A 20486-nucleotide genomic window follows, 5' to 3' on the forward strand; every position below is an offset into this window, starting at 1 on the left:
CGCACTGCTTGTGTAGACCATTTGTTTTAACTATTACTTTTGGAACTTCAATTTGGGGTTCACTTTTATTAGTGAATCGTGGTTTCATTACGTTTACTGATATTAGATATTGCATTTGAGTATTTCCTCAAAAGAGTACAAATACTGTACTGTATACAAATGTATCTCCTTTCAAACTGTTTATAACTAAGAGAAACACCCGGTTGGATGTAACAGATTGTATGCCAGTATTTAAGGGCTGCTTTTTTAAGGTCGTAAGAAAAACGAATTGCTAGATAAACAATTCAGCGTTGAGTAAAAATGGAGATTATGCCTTTGCAAAACACAGTTATGTAATTACACTGGTATGGCTGGGTGACAGGTAAATTAAACTGTTTGGTTTCCCTGGGTAACAATTTCACACAGAGTTTAACAAAACAGTTCAGACTTACTTGTTTTTTTTCTGGGCCCAGCTTACTGAGCATTAGCAACAGATTTTCATCACTTTGTTTGGGAAGGAAAACAAAGTAAACCACTCAATTAAACCAAGAAATACACAAGATATTTGGGCCGACTGAATGTAAAAGGCAGGCATATGGTCCATGTCATATTCATTTATTATTATTCCATCTATATTTTAAATACAATTTAATTTTTAGAATTACTATCACGTGTACAGCTATGGCCAAAAGTTTTGCATTACCTAGAATTTTAGGATTGAAAAAAAAACTAAAACTATATGAAAATAATTTAGATTTTTTATTAAACATTGTGTAACCAAAGAAATCACTAAATGAGATGGAAAAAGTCTACTGGAAGCCATAATAGTAGTACAGTATTATGTTAGATTTTGAAATGACACATTTTTCAATTCTTGTCAGTTTTTCCTTAAGTATATGGAAAACTACAAAGCGTTGTGTAATTCAATATGTTAACATATCATTATTCAGCAGGTTTCATTCGACTTTATGAAGCAAAATTCTACAGGCTAATGCACATCCTTTGGCCATAGCTGTATATGTGCTAAATGTTATTACCGTCTACAGAAAACAGATGCCTTAAATGATACTGATGTCAACACACCACATGTAATTTCCAGTTGAAATACAAATGCAAATAGAAAAGCTGCATTTATTTTAAATAGTTATAATGATATAATATTGGCTTGATTTAATTTAGCTCCCTAGACTGAACACTACTGTAAGTATAAATCAATCCCAAGCATTTGTACAGCATTACCAAGCAGTTTTTACTTTTTACTGCTTTGAAAGGGAAATGCCCATAGCTCAGGCTTATCAAGTACCTTTACGTGTGGCACTATTCAGGTTGATGTATCAGGTTGATATACTATACAACCTTGTTAGAATTTCCAGCAATGGTTAACACTGGTTTAAGCTTGTGGTAAACATTCAAGACAGTTCAGAACCTATTTTTACTGTATATACAGTTGTGTACTATAACAAGTTTACTAATACTTGTTAACAGTATGTGCTGGATAATCAACAGCAACAACACATACTGATATCTTTTCTAGTTCCCAGTCACAATAATACCAGTAATTGCTGTAAATACTAACAGAAAACTAGGCAGAAACAACCTATTAAGAAAAACTGGTGCAAAATGTATGCTCTCACAAAAGCTTAGTTGTTATAGTTTATGCAGCACAAGATCTGTCTTAGAACAACACAGCAGCTATTTTCCTTTCAGTTTTTTCATTTACCAAGATGGAGTACCAGATGAACACAAGGTTAATAATTGTAAATTGAGGCACGGAAGACTTTCCTTTTGAATTCTGTAAACAAGATGGGGTCCTGTGTACCCAATGCAGCTGAGTTTACCAAGGCCACACAAGTGCATAGCAAATGAATCCATGTTATACAGGCTCCACGTCACAGCTGTAAGCGCTAAGTTGCACTGGCTCCTAGTGAGGAGAGTTTAGGAAGCTGGCTGCTGTTGCTAAATTCCAGGGCTGAAAATAAACAGTGGGTGTATTATGAGAACAACTTAGCCTTCTGAATGGATGCCTTCTTGTGTTTGCATTCCTCAATTGTTATACGAAGAATGGAGATCCAAAAGTATTACAGGCAGAACATTAAAATTCCTGTCTATCTGATTCCAGCTTTATCCAACCGCAGGTTCACTCCAGAATATCAGTCTCAAAAGGGACTAGGTGGTAGTAGGACAGATTGGTAACATATGCCTCTGGGTCTTCGTCACTGTTGTCCAACGCTGGGGTATTGTCGCTCCCATTCTCAAACCTGCAACGAAACAGCAAAAAAAAAAAAAAAAAAAAAAAAATCACTAAAATATTATCACAAAAACTACTTCCTTTAAAATACATTGGATTATGTGTGATTCAAATGGGTTTTTAATTAAGATGACAATACATTATAGCAGCAACAATGGCTGACACACAAATCAAAACACATATCCTACACATCTCCTTCCTGATTTTTGACTTATACTCTTACTTCCCACTTATATGTCTCTCTGTTTTTCTATTTAGTCAAAGCTGTTCAACCTTTTTGGATAAAAAAGCCATGCCGATGGCAGGTGTGCAGGTGTGCACAAAATGGCTCTCTTCATACTGCAATAGGGTCAGATTACTAAAAAGCTAGCTAGATGGTAGCAAAGAAATAGAAAAATAAGGAGCTGAACTCAGACACTACTTCAGTATTTGTTTGATAAAATTAATCTGCAGGAAAATACATACACAGTATTTGTGCATTTTACCTTTTTTCTGCTTGATGAAAGAAAGTCTCAGTTCTTGTACATGCCCTCTGAATGTTGTCTGTCAATGTACATTAAGTCAATCTATCTATTTTAATTTAGTACAGCCAATAAAGTCGTGGGTAGTGTTTGCTGTCAGCGGCAATACATAATGTTAGGTTACTTACCGTAACCCTGGTTCCCTGAAAGAGAAGACGACCACCAAAACATTACTTATGGGATATTCCTCCTATTGGCAGGTATTCGCTGAGCTCTTTATATCAGAGCTGCCAATAGGCCCCTTCCTGGGGTGACGTCCTCGATCCCGCCTACCGAGGGATTAAACAGTCAGTCCACGGAAGCCATGTTCTCTTTCTGCATCAAACCTGTGGTGGTCGTCTTCTCTTTCAGGGAACCAGGGTTAACCAGTGTTTATTTTAAACACAAAACAAAATGAACAAAACAAAAACCTAATCTAACCTTCCACAAGTGCTAACTACACATTTCAGGCAAACCAGACAGCTAATCCGTTTACCAGTATCAAACACATATACTCTTGAATTATAAACACAGTACCTTTTCCTGGTAGTCTCTTTCTAATGGAGCTCGGTCTCTCATATTATATGATGTGGCTGCTCCCAATTATCACCAGTTATTCCACTTGGAAGCAGCCACATTCTCCATGTTTTTGACAGGGACAGCAATTAGGCAGCAGTGTGGAGTAGTGGTTAGGGCTCTGGACTCCAGACTGGAGGGTCATGGGTTCAATCCCCAGTGGGGGACACTGCTGTTGTACCCTTGAGCAAGGTACTTTACCTAAAATTGCTCCAGTAAAAACCCAACTGTATAAATGGGTAATTGTATGTAAAAAAAAAAAAAAAAAAAAAAAGTGATATCATGTAACAATTGTAAGTCGCCCTGGATAAGGGCGTCTGCTAAGAAATAAATAATAATAATTAACCCCATCCCTGCCAACCACCAACAAGACACCAACATTACACACCCCAATATATTTTCTGCTTAAGATAGTTACACTACAGGGTGGTCTGAGACTCGCTCATTTGTGTTTGTGGATTGCTTTGAGCTCCCTATGAGATATTTGGATACAAACAAGTCCAGTATAAAGCTAATTTGATATAAATCATATGCAAAGTTTGAAATATGTGAGTACAGTACACAACACCGTAGGAACCTGTTAAAAACCTGTTAATTGCAAGATGATATTTCCTAACTTTTACTTTATTTTCAATGTATGCCTTTTTTCAGTACCAATCAATAATAATCAATAATTGAATTAGATAACTTCTCTGAGTACTTTATGTCGGCTTTTTTCTTTGCTGATCATAGCTGGGGATTTATTTATTTTTTTACTTGGGTCAAGGTATGCGATTATAATAACGATGATTAAATAGCATTCCTTTCTGAATGTACATTACATTTTTTCATCCGCAATCGGCAACACAGTGAGGGAAAAAACGGCTAGTTTATTTATTTATTATATATTTTTTTAATACAATGTGAGCGGAGTGTGCCTATTTTGTCTGGAGCGGGGAATCGCAAGTAGTGGAGCGGAATGGAAGAAACAGCGGAGCAGAGTGGAGGATATTATGAGCAGTGAGCATGCATTACAAAACATAAGGTCTTGCACAAACAATTAACTCTACTGTTGTACGCCGCGCTCCAGATAAGGTTTTGGCTCATTGAGTAATTTACTCTCCAATTTAGACACTATGGGGTAGATGTAAGGATACGTGCAAAGTGATTTGCGGGTGCAAAACTCCAAAAATGCGGCTGTAAATCGTGTTTAGCAGCCGTGAAGTCTGATTTTAGCAGCCGCTAAAAATGCGCCGTTTATAAAGAATGGTGTTCATCTGGCACTCTGCACCCACTATCAAATTTGCACTTTCCCATCATTAATGCATTCAAATGAAGAAAAGAGCATAGAATTGGGCGGGATCTGGATACTAAGCAGACGCAAACATTATAATGTGATGTAAGGATTTTGCCTTGCACTTAGGCAATTGCTGACCCTCCAAAAACTTTACACCTCTTCTTACAAGGTGCAAACCGTTGTAGAAGTGAGTAATTAAGAGCTGTATATAAGCACACACCTGCAGAGACCTGTCATTGGCTTTAGGATGGCTGCTGTGGTACACTTCCTGAGGCAGGAACACGTTTGGAGGAGAAGGGCAAGACGAAGAAGACCCTGCATATTCAATCCCAGGGTCACTTTGTTTGGGATGCCGGAGGATGCAGTGCTAAAACGTTATTGTCTCACTCTGCAGGTCATCCTAGACCTAATAGCTGAACTGAGGGATGAACTAGACCCTAGCATCAATCTAGGGACTGCTATCCCTGCATATGTGAAAGTGTTGTGTTCTCTGTAGTACTTAGCTTCTGGTTCCTTTCAGACCACAGTTGGAATGTCTGGTGGGATAGCCCAATCCACCTTTTCCAGAGTGCTAGGCAGATTTCTGGATGTCATGCTGAAAAGGGCAGGCCAATACATATCATTTCCTAAGGATACTAGCATAACTGATGTTGGCTGAGGCTTTTAGGAGCTCCTTCTCAGAAAACCTTTTTTTTCGGTGCGCCAAAAGGACTTTGCTGCTCTTATTTTTGTTTGTATTTTTGTGCTCCACAAATTTCATACAGCATCTACTGCTCTCTGTACTCCTAACTCTGCAAGTGCAGGCATTAAATAGACCGATGCGCGCATTGAGACCCTTATTATCATAATTACGGATCATTATTTGTGTTTGTTGAGTAATTTGCATTGCATGGCCGCAATGCAATTTGAATTTTACATCTGCAATTATTTGCACTGTGCCTATTCTTACATCTACACCTATGTGAGTTAAATGTATTTTGGGTGAGTAAAATGCAATATAAAAGTCATGAGTACTTTCAATAAATACTGTACATTCTTTAATGAGGTATTCATTAACAACAGCTTTACATTTTAACTGTAATGTTACTTTGAACTACTGTACAATAACTTGGTCATACAATAAGAACAAAAACAACAGTTATTCTTATTTGCTTTATTGACCACAAACAATATGGAAGTGAAGCAAGATGGAATAGACTTCACTAAAGGCCTGCATGCACATACTATACATTTCTAATATTTTTTGAAAAACTGTACCGATAAAGCACTAATGCAAATAAAGAAACAATAATATTGTATTAGCCTACTTATTGAGCTCCTTGCTATAGCAATATAATGCATCCTCACTCTCAAGAAGCTTGATAACATGCAAACTCAAGATGTGCAGCAAAATTGATATGCATACATTTAATTAATCTTTTTTCAATCCATAAAACACCCAGTACTCCGCTTATCTGAAGCGTTGGCTGTACGATGTCAAGGTTGTTCCCCTTGATGTGTGTGTCCCCTTCCCCATCTGTTATAGCCACTTCTGCATTGTAAAGCCTGGTATGGACACGAAACTACACTGGCTCGTCATCAGGAGAATGTAAGTACAATTAGAGAATCCCTTAGTCTGCAATGTACAAAAATGTATGTGGTCAACTGACTGTTCAGAAACAATAATGAAAAGGCTGAAGAAGTGCTTTCACAAAGGGCATGACAGTGGGTACTCGTGCTCAATGTCTTTTGTCACCACAGAGGTTAACAGCCAAGACAGTCACCTCGGGTGTTCCTGGAATGGCAACGGTTTCAGAAACACCGGAAAGCACGGCTCCACGCATGCAGCTCATGACAGACATGCGACAGAAGAAATGTTGGACAACACTGGAAATGACAAACCTGTTTCCACTGGAACAATGTGCAGGGGCTACCCATTGTGGGCTATTGAAGCCATAACATGTTGGCCTTTCAGTGTTTTATTTTAGCCTCTACAAGTGGGTAACACAACTGCTTCTAAATCTGTTTGGCTAAAAGCACACCCTGCATTACTGTGTTTTACCCATGATGCTTTTCTATATCTTTACAAGATTTGCAACTTCCTTTATTTTCCTCTTCGCATTCTTTTGTATTTTAAAACAACACCACCAGATTGAAACTAATGACTCACTAAATTATATTTCTAAAGATTTGCATGTCTGGCTACCTGTGGCTTGAGAGAGACACTAGACTTTTAGTAACAACCAGACTATGTTCTCTGTCTTGCATTCTTTTACAGGGATGCACAAGAATAAGACACTGTATGAAATACAGTACTGAACAACTCTGGTGAAGCTGCCATTAATAGAAACATGGTGCAGCCATCCATACCATCTCCAGATAAACTGCATTTATGTATATGTCACTTTAACCAACCTACAATATGAAGCATCTGTGGCCCACATGAAAAGGAACGGTTTCAGTCAAGATTCAGGGGCCATTTGCAGCGCAAACATGCCACAATTTGCAATTTGCAAAGTATACATTTTGTTGAATGTACTAAGAGCAAATATGTTAATAAAGAGAGCCTCAATATACCAATTTAAATATCTGTTGTGTCATCTTAGCGAGATCTCTAGCATTGCAAGAGTCGTGCAACATTTTTTCGAATAAATAATCAAAGGCAGGCCCCCACCTTCACCCCCAAATAAAAAATGTGTTTCTATCAAAAAGCTTTTCATAATCATAACCTGTGGCCCCCAACAACTCTGTTCTTACTACATTTAAGTGATCCTGGAGACAGTTATTGCCAGAGAGGGTATTAGTAAGCAGAAGGAAGCAGGTTTTTGCTTCTTGTGACTTGATGACAGTGTAGGCGTCTAAACTAATTTTCTAGCCATTACTATGCTCCGGAATTTGAGCATTAGTAAGCTATTCTAAGTTTTTTTTTCTTTCAGCTTGCCAAATGTATACACCCAAGGAAGGAAGTCTCATTATGGCTTTGTTCGTGTGAACATTTTGCAAAGGTTACTTATGCCCATCCCAATACAAATCTATTTTTCAAGCTGCCACTAGGGGAGCTCTACTGCTTCAGGCTTCAGGGCATGTCACCAGGTGAAATCTCTCACTTTGGGGCTCATTCACTAAAGGGCAGTATTTTTCCCTTTTTACTGTGTGTTAACTGTAGATTGTGGCTGCAATCTGGATTTGCTGTAGTATTTTCTGACAGTGACATTACAGCTATGTTATTGTCAATGCTATCCAGTGTAGTAAATATTCACCGTCAAACTTATAGGAAATTAAATGTCATTGTCACTTTTCTGTTTTTTTTGTCAAGCTGGCCAAAACAGTCCAACAAGGTGCAGTGACAAGGTTGTTTTTCACAGCCTTAGGACATGTAGATGTACGGTCAGGAATTATATTGAAAGGACATGCAGCTACGCCTCCTTCACACGGGGATAGGATTCCAGAAAGAAGGGCTCTTCATTTTACAGTTGGATTGGCTGTATTGTCTGTCATGTAAAACGTCACTACCAGATGCTTTAAATGACAACAATTAAACCAATCCAAATCATACCGTACCTTGCCCTTGCTAGCCGGTCCTGTGTATCCAATGGGAGCTGTTGTAGCGTGACACTGACAGCAGGATAGGTTGGTATACCAGTAGTGCTTCATATTAGGCTCATGAGTGTGAGTTGTTGCCGGAAACCAGTATGATTTAAATAAACAATATCAAAAGAAAATGTTGACTTTAGTCATGAGCAGCTTCATTAGCGGTGTTTCCCAGGCTGTTTTACATAATTTTACACAACTCAACCTCATGAATTCAATGCAAATCAATGACAAGTGGTAAAAATACTACGTGGTATATCCCATTTACTGTGTGGTATCAGGAACAGTAAATACGACAGAAGAAATACTGTGTGGTGAACACGTTTACCACCCAGTAAAAACGCTACCGAACTTTACTCTTTTACTCTTCATGGCTAAAGTGGTCAGTTTGATTTAATCCAGGCATTGGTGGATTCTACTTTTTAATTACTTCTCTCATAGCCATTCAGTTGTTCACAAGCTTAGTTTACTCACAGGTGTTCTGCAGAATCCGTTGATAAGTGTCGCTCTTTTCCGTTGGGTATCTTATGGTCAAAGACTATTGTCTCTGTGTTGGCTAAACAAAATCCATTTGACCTCATGATTTCTGTGAATTAAAAAAAAAAAGCATTGTTTCACATGTTTATATAATTGGGTAAATTAGGAGTTTCACACATAATATTCTGGATCTCTGTCATTCTTCTTTTTAATTAAAAATGCACAATATCAGTTTATTGGTTAGGTTGAAAACCATATTTTCCAAAAAGAATATATGGTATTATTTTTTTGTTCGGTTTGCATTATTATTTTTTATTTTTTTGCATTTTTATAATGTTAAAGTAGTGTCAGTTCTGAATTGTTTTATTTATAGTATTAACATTAAAGAAAAGGGTGCAAACATAATATAATGTGGCTGATTTGTCACAAATAATCATTTATACTATGAAGACAAAATTAAATTACAACCTTCTATTTAACTATGAGACCCTCTCAGAACTGCCACTTAACACACAGGTATATACATGTAACTGTGGCAGTCTGGCCCCAGGAGGCAATATGTTTAACTATGAGGCCTTAAAGATACTGTTACTGTATAAACATGTGTCATCTCAGTGTTATCAGTTAGAGAACTAGTTATAATATGAAAGGATTACCTGATATTGTTACTGGGCTTTGAAAGCAAGGCTGAATCTTGTGAACATTGTCATTTTTCAATACTTGGTCTAACGGTGACCGTTCAAAAAAAGTAAGTACCACTTCAGACCTTGAATACTGGACAGAAAGAGACAATAATTAGCCAGAGTTTTTTTTTCCTTGCTTATAACAAATAATGTTTCTGCTTTACTGCAATGACCTACCTTCCCAGGCATGTTTATTGTATTTTTTAGATGTCTCTCAACTTCGTTTAATCTTGCTTCAATGTCATGAGCCTCCTTGATCTTGACAAGACCTGAAACAATTACAATATTGGCCAGTTGTTAGTCAAAAGACGGCAAAATAATGTGAAGATCCTCTTAATTTGTACTGTTATTTAAAAAGCAGAAATAAATATGAGTTAAAGAGAAACATACCATGTATTGGTGAAAATGAAAACAATACAAGCTATATTTCTTATTGTGGGTCTGGTAATAATTACACCAAATAGACCACCTAATTCAATGTCCTGCATTTTGGACACGTCTTGGAGGCCAGCGTACAAATCTTGATTTCACAAAACAATTACACAATTTGGCACAATTAGCACTTGGTAACTTTGCAGGCAAACTGAGAAGCCAAGAACTTCCTCACCACCAAAGAGGGTAATCTGCCAGGTCAGGTATATGGAGCCAAACAATGAAGCCAAGTGCAACACATATTTTTAAGGTCATCATCTGTCCAAATAAAAATATATCAATAGCAAAGGATTGCAAAAAAGGTTAATCCTCAGAAATAAAATCTGCTTTTATTTATTTATAGCAGACACCCTTATCCAGGATGACTTACAATTGTTACAAGATATCACATTATTTTTGCATACAATTAAATTATTTTTTACACATTATTTTTACATACAATTACCCATTTATACAGTTGGGATTTTACTGGCGCAATCGTGGTAAAGTACCTTGCTCAAGGGTACAGCAGCAGTGTCCCCCACCTAGGATTGAACCCACAACCCTCTGGTCAAGAGTCCAGAGCCCTAACCACTACTCCAGTAGTTACACAGTTTAAACCTTTTTGTGAGGCTTTGTAAAACTCTGAGAAAAACATACATGCAAAGGAAAATTTTCTAAAATTGTACCTTTGTGTAAGTTTCACGGTTTCATATACTGTGAACATTGTTGTATTCCTTTCAGAAAACTTTCCTGTTCATTTGCTTCAAAAGAGTTTTTAAAGTCTATTTCAATAAATGTCCTTTATTAACATTATCAAAATCAGAGTGAAACGTTTACTGGCCAGCAGTACACAGATTATATAAAATAGTTTCTTACTGAAGTGAAAAACAAACAGTGTTCACTTACAATGCGGTTGCCTTTGAAATGTTTTTGTTGGTAATAAAGTTGGACCAGAGCAGTTCCTCACAGTGGAAAGCTCTGACTAATAGATACAAGGGAAGTCAAAATAGAATACTTGAATCACCATGTGACAAATTAGTGTACCGGAATTCTGGGTCCATTAGCACTCTTGTTTCTTTCATCCCACATAAATACTCTCTGCTGCTAATGCCTACAGTGCATTGTCAGATGCTATGACTTACACAAAGCATGACGGCTAAATATACAGTTGCACATAAAAACTATTCAGTCAGTTAAGTTTCTATACCCATTTTGTTTATATATTATAGCTAGCTTCTACTGTGTTTTAAAAAAAAAGTTTCCAGTAAAGTGTTAATTATTTCAAATTATTCTGATAGTTTGGACGCCCTACACATACATTAACCGATGTTAAAGTAAACATTAAGCTAATTAAATAATTGAATAATCTATCAAGCTATTTTACAGCACAGTTAAGTTGGTAATATTGTGTATTTGCATGTGATTACCTGTGATTAATTGCTTTTACTATTCTTTACTGGGTTTTACCATAATTTACCATACTTTGCTTTGCGTGTAACATGGTGAACTTTTATAAGGCTACAAGAAGCGACACAGAGTGGACACTTTATCATGTATTTTCAAAGCGTTTACTGCCATATGCATATTATTGGTACAAAATGTGAAGCAAACTTGAGGATGTCTAAATAATAGTTATTAAAGTATTGAATTGTTTGGTTATAGTAAAATAAATACAAATGTGTTTTTAGCAGTATATTACAGACTGGATACAAATATTGGTGCCATTATATATTTCTGTACTATCATTACAGAGTCTGACAGGGTTCTATGAGGGTTCTAAAAGATTCAAGTAGAAAATGACAAACAATCCTTGTAGTAAAACTGGCTCAGCTGATTCTGCGAGTTTAGCATTATTTTGGGAAAATTTGAGGTGGGGGGGGGTGCAGTATGTCAGTTTTTAGATACACTTTTCTAGAAACCAATGCCTTGTAACTCACACTGAGCTTGCAAGTAGCGACAAAGAAAATTACTTCAATTAAAATGCCTACAGATCTGAATTTGTATTTCTATTGGTAATGGAACAAATAGGCCAATGTGTTGAAGCTATTATTTGGAGACAAATATCTCCATAGGAACAGGACACTTGCAACAAGAACCACACTGAGCCAAGAAAAAAAACTCCTTTGTCTATTCACATGCCACTTATCTAGTAGCAGCCAAACATTAGATAATGTACTTTAAATATCTTCAGAGAGCAGATTTAACTAACAGGATTAGGTCATAATGTATGGAGGTACTGGTAACAAGTCACATATAAAACCAAAATTCAGCATAAAATTGAGTTTAGATTTGAACAATCACTACACCCTTTTCTTAAGCAATAATTTTACTTCGGTCAAACAGCTGCATTTCAGTAAATCATGGGGCTTTCAATGTTTATGAAATCGGAAGTAATAATCATTAAATGTTAAGGCTATAGCTTACAATGACTAACAGACACGCTTAAGGTTATGTCTGAAAAGCATGATCGATGAAACAACAGGATAATGGCAGTAGGGTTAAGAACAGATTTAAGAATGGGGCAATTTTTATATAGTGTAGCGGTTGGGTGGGAGCTGTGGTGAGTGGTTGTGGTGGGTCGGTGAATTCACGTGTGTTCGGGCACTAGTTTCAGACCTTGTTCCCGGAGGAATCCTTGGCCAGTTGGGGTAGTCCATTGGGCTTGCGTAATTGCATAACCCTATCAGCAAACTAAAATAATGTAACCCTCAATATAGATTTCAAAATATTAATATCTTGAATAAGAACTAGAAATATATTGCTTTTAACCAGTGACCTTCAACAATATATTTTTTTAAATTGCCACTTTAAAAAAAAATACATTGTTGAAGGCAGTTGATGGATCATATGGGTCATGTATTGAGCTGTAGCTCACACGTGTAAGCTTAGCCCAATAACTGTGTCACATATGGTGTCCTGCGTGGGACAAACAACGCCTCAGGGAGCCGGACCAGGAAAAGGACGTTTTTTTTTTTTTTTTTTCAAAAAGTGTTTTTTTTTGTGTTTTGGGAAAAAAAATAATCTTAATAAAATGGAAGGCTGGAGAAACGGCTGCGGGGAACTGGAGGACCTCCTCGGTGGTCTGGAAGACCAAGGCTGGTGCCTTGCTTGCGGGGTGTACAGGCATACCGTAGCAATCTGCCCCTTCCAGGACGAGGAGGAGAAACCGGCCCAGGAGAGGAAGGCAGGGAGAAGGAGCAGGAAGAGAAGGGGGAGAGGTAAGCTGCAACAGCAACAGCAACTGCAGCAACAGCAGGAGGAGGTCGGGGATGATGGCTGGGAGGTTTGTGTTATTAACCTCGTGGCAGAGTTATGCCCTGGCTGTGGGGCATATGGGCACACGTTGGCCATATGCCCCACGCAATATGAAGAGGGGGAGCGCGAGCATCCAGCGCCCAAAGGGGGGGAGCGCGAGCATCCAGCGCCCAGAAGGGGGGAGCCCATGCATCCAGCGCCCAGAAGGGGGAGCCCGTGCATCCAGCGCCCAGAAGGGGGGAGCCCATAGGTTCAGAACCTAGGCCTCCAGGAGCAGAGCAGCGGGAGCTGCCTCTGCCTCCATCACCTCCACCGCTTCCACCACTAGGACCAGAGCAGCGGGAGCTGCCTCTGCCTCCGCCACCTCCACCACCAGGAGCAGAGCAGCGGGAGCTGCCTCTGTCTCCACCACCGCTAGGAGCAGAGCAGCAGGAGCTGGCTCTGCCTCCTCCACCAGCAGAGGGTGAATGCCTGCTGGTTCCGCCTCAACCGCGGTGGGAGGAATGCTTGCCCCTCCCACCTCCACCAGCAGAGGGTGAATGCCTGCTGGTTATGCCTCAACCGCCGTGGCAGGACTGCTTACCGCTCCCAGCTCCACCAGCGGAGGGTGAATGCCTGCTGGTTCTGCCTCAACCGCCGTGGGAGGACTGCTTGCCCCTCCCACCTCCACCAGCTGAGGGTGAATTCCTGCTGGTTCTGCCTCAACCGTGGTGGGAGGATTGCTTGCCCCTCCCACCTCCACCAGCAGAGGGTGAATGTCTGTTGGTTCTGCCTCAACCGCCGTGGGAGGACTGCTTACCGTTCCCAGCTCCACCAGCAGAGGGTGAATGCCTGCTGGTTCTGCCTCAACCGCCGTGGGAGGACTGCTTGCCCCTCCCACCTCCACCAGCTGAGGGTGAATTCCTGCTGGTTCTGCCTCAACCGCCGTGGGAGGATTGCTTGCCCCTCCCACCTCCACCAGCAGAGGGTGAATACCTGCTGGTTCCGCCTCAGCCGTCGTGGGAGGACTGCTTACCCCTCCCACCTCCACCAGCAAAGGGTGAATACCTGCTGGTTCCACCTCCACCGTCATGGGAAGGACTGCTCCTGCCCTGCCTCGCACCGCCCAAGAATGCCAGCCTCGCTTCGCCCAAGGATGCCTGCCTCGCTTCGCCCAAGAATGCCTGTCTCACATCGCCCAAGAATGCCTGTCTCGCATCGCCCGGGGCTGCCTGTTGCTCCGCATCGCCTGGGGCTGCCTGTTGCACTGCATTGCCTGGAGAGCCACCAGTTACAGGGTACGAGGGTTAAGTGGAGCTCCCGCTGCCGCCTCCATGGCCAGGGGCTCCCCTCCCGAGTTCGCCTCCCGAGGGTCCGCTGCTGCTGCTGCTGCCGTTGCCTCCCGAGGGTCCACTGCTGCTGCTGCTGCCGTTGCCTCCCGAGGGTCCGCTGCTGCTGCCGTCGCCTCCCGAGGAGACCAGGAGACCAACTCCCCCAGCCGCACTTTCGCAGCAGGAAATACTGTGGCTGGAGCCCCATGAAGGGCAGCTGCCAGCCATGAAGAAGGGGGGGCAGGTCTGGAGACCACCCCCAAAAGGAGCCGGCCTGTGCGTGGGCCATTGGAACGCTACGGCTGTTTGGGTGGGAGGAGGACATCCCACCGTGGCCGCCACCTTTGGCCCGTTGCTGCCCCTGTTCCTGTGCCGGGACTGCTAGCCGGGACTTTAGGGAATAAGGGGGGAGGTGGCCGAAAAGGCCATGTGTGCTGCGCACAAAGGGGGGCATGTGTGGCGGAGTGTCCCGCCCCTATTTATTATTATTTGTATTTTTGTTTGCGGCGCAGTTAAAAACGCCGCGTCTTTTATTATTTATATTTAAAAACCCCGTGAGGATGCATGACTGATCAACTACTGATTATTCAACTAGCTGACAGTCATGCATCCTTACCAAACGCATGCAGACTGTGGCCAAGGGGTAATAAGATAATTAACAACTAGTTAGCCCCTCGGCCAGTGTATAAGAACCTGTAGCTGTCCGTGTTGGGTTGAGTGTACAGAGGAGAGTACGGAGAGCGGAGAGAGGAGAGAGCAAGGAGACAATACAAGTGTTAAAATGTGCTGGATTAGCCAGCACGACACTTACTTGTTTGTCTGTTTATTTGTTTGGCCCTCGTGCCCTTTGGTTTCTGTTTTCTGTTTTGTTTAAATCTTTTGTTTGTTCATTTATTAAATACGCTGAATGCAGTTGCATTCAGCTTCACCCGCCCATCCATTGTTTTGGTTTCAGTTACTTCCTGGTCCGTGACGTCACCACACCTCACCACTGCGAGCCATCCTGTCACAAACTGATTTTAAGGATGACATTGACAACAGGCCACATTTCCACAGGGACATCTAACAACTCTTTGATGGAGGTGTTCCTCTGGTAATCAGTGTTGTATTCAACAGTAGCACTCTAATTGTAGAGATGCCCATATCATGCATGGTTTTAAAGCTAATTTAAACTGTTTTAGCATGTTATTAAAATGTCAGTAAACCCCACAAAAGGGAACCCAATGTTCTCTGAATGGACTAGCTCTAAACCCTAGTGCCACATTTCAAACTGGGTGGAAAAAGACTGTATGATACAGCAAAGTGAAAGCATTCAGTGTAACTTTACTAAAAGAAAATACCCATGTGAAAGCAATGCGTTACACAGCATAACCATTTGAAAATATGTGAAACTTCAAAGTAAATTCCCAAGCACACCACTGCTAATATGAGAACGGTGGAAGATTACAAAGGTGATTGCTGATGTAGATACTGTATGTGGACTAAGCCTTTAAGTCTCTGCTGCATGTTGCTACATCTGAGGCATTACAGTTCAGAGTGTAACTATTATCCCCCACATGTCTGACGTGAGTAACAAGAACTGGACAGTTGAGTCAGATGGCATTTGATTGTTTTAAATGACAAACGGAAAATTTTAGCTAAGCTCCAAGTAACCAAAGAAGGAGTTTTTTTTTTACATGCAGTTTCCAGAAGCAAACAAGATACTTTGCTATCTTGATTGCTCTACAACACACACAACTACATTGTTTACAGTACTTAAAGTATATGATCATATTCTATTTGGCACTATAATGTATTGTTTAAAAAACTAGTGAACTGCAGTGTCCTTATATAAAAATATAACCAGTGGTGCCTGAAAATATCTTTTCAATGCAAATTTGTTATAGGATATGAAGATACGTACTATGTAAAAATTATTTTCAAAACTTTTTCAACTACAAATACTTCAATGTGTAAAAACATATGCATTTGAAATTATGAATGTCATAAAATTATGAATGTCATACCATATGAATGTCAAAAAATTAAAACAAATATATATTTAAACAACTTGAAAACAAATTGTTATACTCATTTTCCTGCCTCATTTTATTGTTTATAACAATAAAATGTTAATTAAAAAAAGGAGCAATAAGTATTGTTTGACATTCATACTTTACTTCATCATTTCTAATTCAGATGTTGTACCCAAAAGTTTTTAGCATAACTGAAAACTGCAAGTACTGTGTGTGTGTGTGTGTGTGTGTGTGTGTGTGTGTGTGTGTGTGTGTGTGTGTGTGTGTGTACAGGTATGCATCTATGAAGATTGATGCTGTAGATATTGACTTGTGTGTAATATGTATTCCAAGGCTAATGATTTTCATTTGCATCATTTGACAGATTAACAGCTTTGACAAGATTAACCCTTACCATTGTGCTCTGACTGGCTCATTTGTTTCTAATGAGTGCTTAACATAAAACAAGAAAGCTAATTAATAAAACTGTTTCAAAATTGGAAGATAGTCCAATCAACATGGTCCAGCTAGAGATTGTGTACTAATAGTTCCTTTTATACAGATGGAATCTGACATTGGGTGGAACCCTTAATGGTTTACTGACTATAAATAGGATTCAGGACTCTCTAATTTAGCTTTTTAGTTGGTTATGTATGATACACTCAAAATGGTTTATAACATTTAATTTGGCCTTGCACCAAATGCATTATTTGTGACTACTTAACATCACTAAAGGTAACTTATTTAAAAAATAAACAAAGAAAACAAGGTTCTTGTCAATATCTTTTTCATTTGTTTCTTCCAGTTCTTCTTGGTGTTCCACCTTCTTGCCATAGCTTGGATTGGGGAGGAAACCTTGGTGGTTCATCTGTAACTATAAAACCACTCAATGGTACAATATGTAGTTATACTAAAAGAAACATATAAAAATGTTTCGACTACAGTTGAAGTCTCTGGAGAATTGTGTGTGTTGTTTTTAGTATTATTACAGAAATCTAGATCTTGTTTGAACTCAGTCAGCAACTAAGCCAAATTAGTTGTGGTGGTCACTGCCCAGATCTAAGTTTCCTTTGCAAACAAACCATCACACTGTACAATAAAACTGAACTGGAATGTGTACTTATTAATGGCTGTAATATCAGTATGACAGTCACTTAAACACCCCTAGCCAAGACTGCAAATACAAAATATCACTATTATGAAAAAGATTATCAGACATACAGCTACAGTATGTACAATACTGGTTACAAGTCTGAGCTCTTCACCAAAACATTATGTTACTGTATAGATTGTGAATAAATGCAAACGTTTCTGCTTATAAATCCTCAAATACGTAATTATCTTGATTTTTCAATTTGTGGCATTCAAAACTATTATTGGAAATCAATTCAATTTAGCACAGATGGAAAGACTAATCCATACATCACCAGATTCTGATATGAACATTTACCTCAATGAATTACATAAAACTGATACCAGGCATTGAGGCAATACTACTTACAATACACATATTGCAGGCCAAAAAGCAGGCCATCATATGTGCCCTAACTAATCTTGCTCCTTATATATCTTGGGTCACGGGGACAAGGAATACCTTAGTCATATGAATGGGATGTCTGGAAGGCTGGCTTCACCGGGACAATTAAAATAAACAGAAGACAGACTGTCCTGTATTTGTTGATATACATGAAGTAAAATAATTTTTAAGATAAGGTTTCTCACTTGCAGTCACAAACTGAAGTAGCAGTATCTACAGAGTAATGGTGGGGGGACATTGACTAAAAACACAGCTAATAAAGCGCAACAGCAGTTTGAGTATAAATTACTGTGTGTGGAGTTCCACTGTGAGACAGGTGAGGGCGCGGCAGGTCTATAGTTACACAGGGAAGCAAGGCGGTAATGCAGATATAACGGTAAAACAAAATGACAGGTTTAGAGTTTCAACAACACTGAGATGTGTGAGTTGCAACAGTGCGACGCGACAGTCGTTCTGAATTCGCCAGGTTCTGAAATTCTAGGGTATTTGTTTAGAAAAAAGAAGGTTGGTAGAAGAATACTTATTTGAGACGGCGTGGCGTCAAGTTACAGAAAGGGGCAGCAGTGTAAATTATTAAAGTACTGTAACTTATATTAGAAAAAATGGATATTGCCACGCACATTCAATTCCTATACAGTGCTGCACCGATAGTATTTCCAAAAATGTATCAAACGCAACTACTTGTTTTATCTGAATAGATATTGGTTCAATGTGTCCATATTTACTGGCAAAATTATTATAAAACTGTAAACAAAAACGAGTGCAATGTTCTTGTACAATACCGTAACATGTTCAAAAATGGAAATGTACCTTTGCACCTATTTAGTTAAGATCATTAATTATTCTCTGATTTTGTAATAAAAATAATTTAATCAGTTAAACTGTTATATAAAACAATGTAACACAGGTCAATCAATAACAGCTTTGCAGATCCGACCAGTATAATAAAAACAGATTTGATTTAAATGAAAGGGTTATACTGAAGCAACATACAAACCTTCTAATAGGGGTGATTGGGAAAGATCATTTCGATCTTCAGGGAAGGATTCCAGTAGCCTCTTAAAAAGCCTCCCCAGGTCCGAATAACTCCTGTGTAAGTATAAAATGTTTCTGTCAGACCACTCTGTCCTGATCTCAAAGAATTCCTCCTCTTCTCCTTTTTTGCTAATGATAAGCCTCCGGATCCCATTGACCCAGCAATCCTTGACGAACATGTTGACCAGAGAAGTGCCTTCAAACACTGCAGATGCCATCCTCCTTCAGTCCAGCATGCTGGAGGTGGAGCGGGTTACTCCCTCAAGTGATATGTGGACCAAACGTGCCTTCCAGGTTAACATTCGTCGTGTTGTTGCAGCTTGTAAGCAATCTGGTGGCTCTTTCTGCTGTTTCTGTTTTGAAGTTCACTGAAGTTAAATGCTGACGTGCAGCAGTAAGTTGCCAAATGGATAGCCAAGTACAGACGCAATTTCAAACGTGGCACTCAGAAGGAAAAAAAAATAATGAAAGAAAACAAAAGAAAAGAAAATAACTTAATTTAAATGTGTATATACACAATCGAATTTATAATTATGAATGCTTACCACGTTTACGAATCTTTAAATTTGAAAACCTAAATGTTAGAACAGCCACATCACTTCCCCGTTGACTCGCCTTGTGCCACTGGAAATCTATTATAAACTAGCAGGAAACAACTCCTACTGGTACTTTTTTAACATCATATCCTTCAATTTTTTTTTCATAGAAGTTGACACTATCCTGATGCGTAATTCTTAAAAAAAAAAAAAAAAAAAAAAAAAAAAAAAAAACACTACGGTACAGAACGAACTTTGAATTGCGTGTTTTTCTTTTTAAGTTTTAAAAACAATTCTGTTCGGTTCTGCTGTCCATCTCTCTCTCTCTCTCTCTCTCTCTCTCTCTCTCTCTCTCTCTCTCTCTCTCTCTCTCTCTCTCTCTGAATATGCCAGGAATGTTGATCACTTCTGAGATCAACAAACCAGCCGGTCGTTTTTTTTTTTTTTACCTGTCACAAGCAAACAGAGAGTGTATCCCTGATCAAAGTGAGAAAACGTTTTTAATCTCAAATAACGTAATACTGGTGTGATCTGTGTAACAGTCTGCCACTTGAAGCTGACCAGCTTTTCAGCGCTTGTTTGCACGTAGTTTTAGGGAAGTAAGTTGTTCGTCTTCTTTCCTGACATCATTGGTAAAAGAGGAAGACATAAAGATAGCGGAATAAATGAGACAAACACTTGTATAATCTGTTTGTTATATAAATAACAATAATTTGGCATTGTGCGTTCAGACTCACACGTTGTATGTTATGTCTGTATCTGTTTGGTGTGTTCCTTTTCAATTGGAAGACGACCACCAACCAATACTTTTGGGATATGCTTGCTTTTTATATGAAAACTGCCGATTCTCCCCATTTGTGGAATGTCGTCCTCAGTCCATCAGTCTCATAGAACACACCTCTCAGCAAGAGGGGTTCTATTCAAGATACTTTATGGTGCACAAACACCCTTATTTAACAAAATAGGATTTGACATCAGATTTGCATGTCTAACAATCTGTGATCTATTAGTAAGGTCGTTTTGAAACCATCCAGTAGCTTGTAATCCCATATCAGCACACAGTAATCTTTTATTGAGTAATGCATGATCAACCGTA

General features: G+C 39.4%; 1 protein-coding gene across 2 annotated transcripts; it reads right to left on the reverse strand.

Annotated features, from left to right (window-relative positions):
* Window positions 1-578: 578 nt before the first annotated feature.
* LOC117400619 (PX domain-containing protein 1-like) lies at window positions 579-19571 on the reverse strand. Of its 2 annotated transcripts, none has more exons than XM_034000821.3 (5): window positions 18817-19571; window positions 9487-9578; window positions 9283-9400; window positions 8624-8735; window positions 579-2237 (listed from the first exon to the last, which is right to left on the reverse strand). In XM_034000821.3, exons 1-5 carry the CDS (start codon window positions 19070-19072, stop codon window positions 2117-2119), a joined length of 699 nt encoding a protein of 232 aa, XP_033856712.2. In that variant the 5' UTR covers window positions 19073-19571; the 3' UTR covers window positions 579-2116. The 2 variants fall into 2 exon arrangements, with proteins under 2 accessions (XP_033856712.2, XP_033856713.1); XM_034000822.3 differs by lacking the exon at window positions 579-2237 and adding an exon at window positions 5604-6194.
* Window positions 19572-20486: the final 915 nt, after the last annotated feature.

This window comes from Acipenser ruthenus, chromosome 4, assembly GCF_902713425.1.
Source record: "Acipenser ruthenus chromosome 4, fAciRut3.2 maternal haplotype, whole genome shotgun sequence".
Lineage (NCBI taxonomy): Eukaryota > Metazoa > Chordata > Actinopteri > Acipenseriformes > Acipenseridae > Acipenser > Acipenser ruthenus.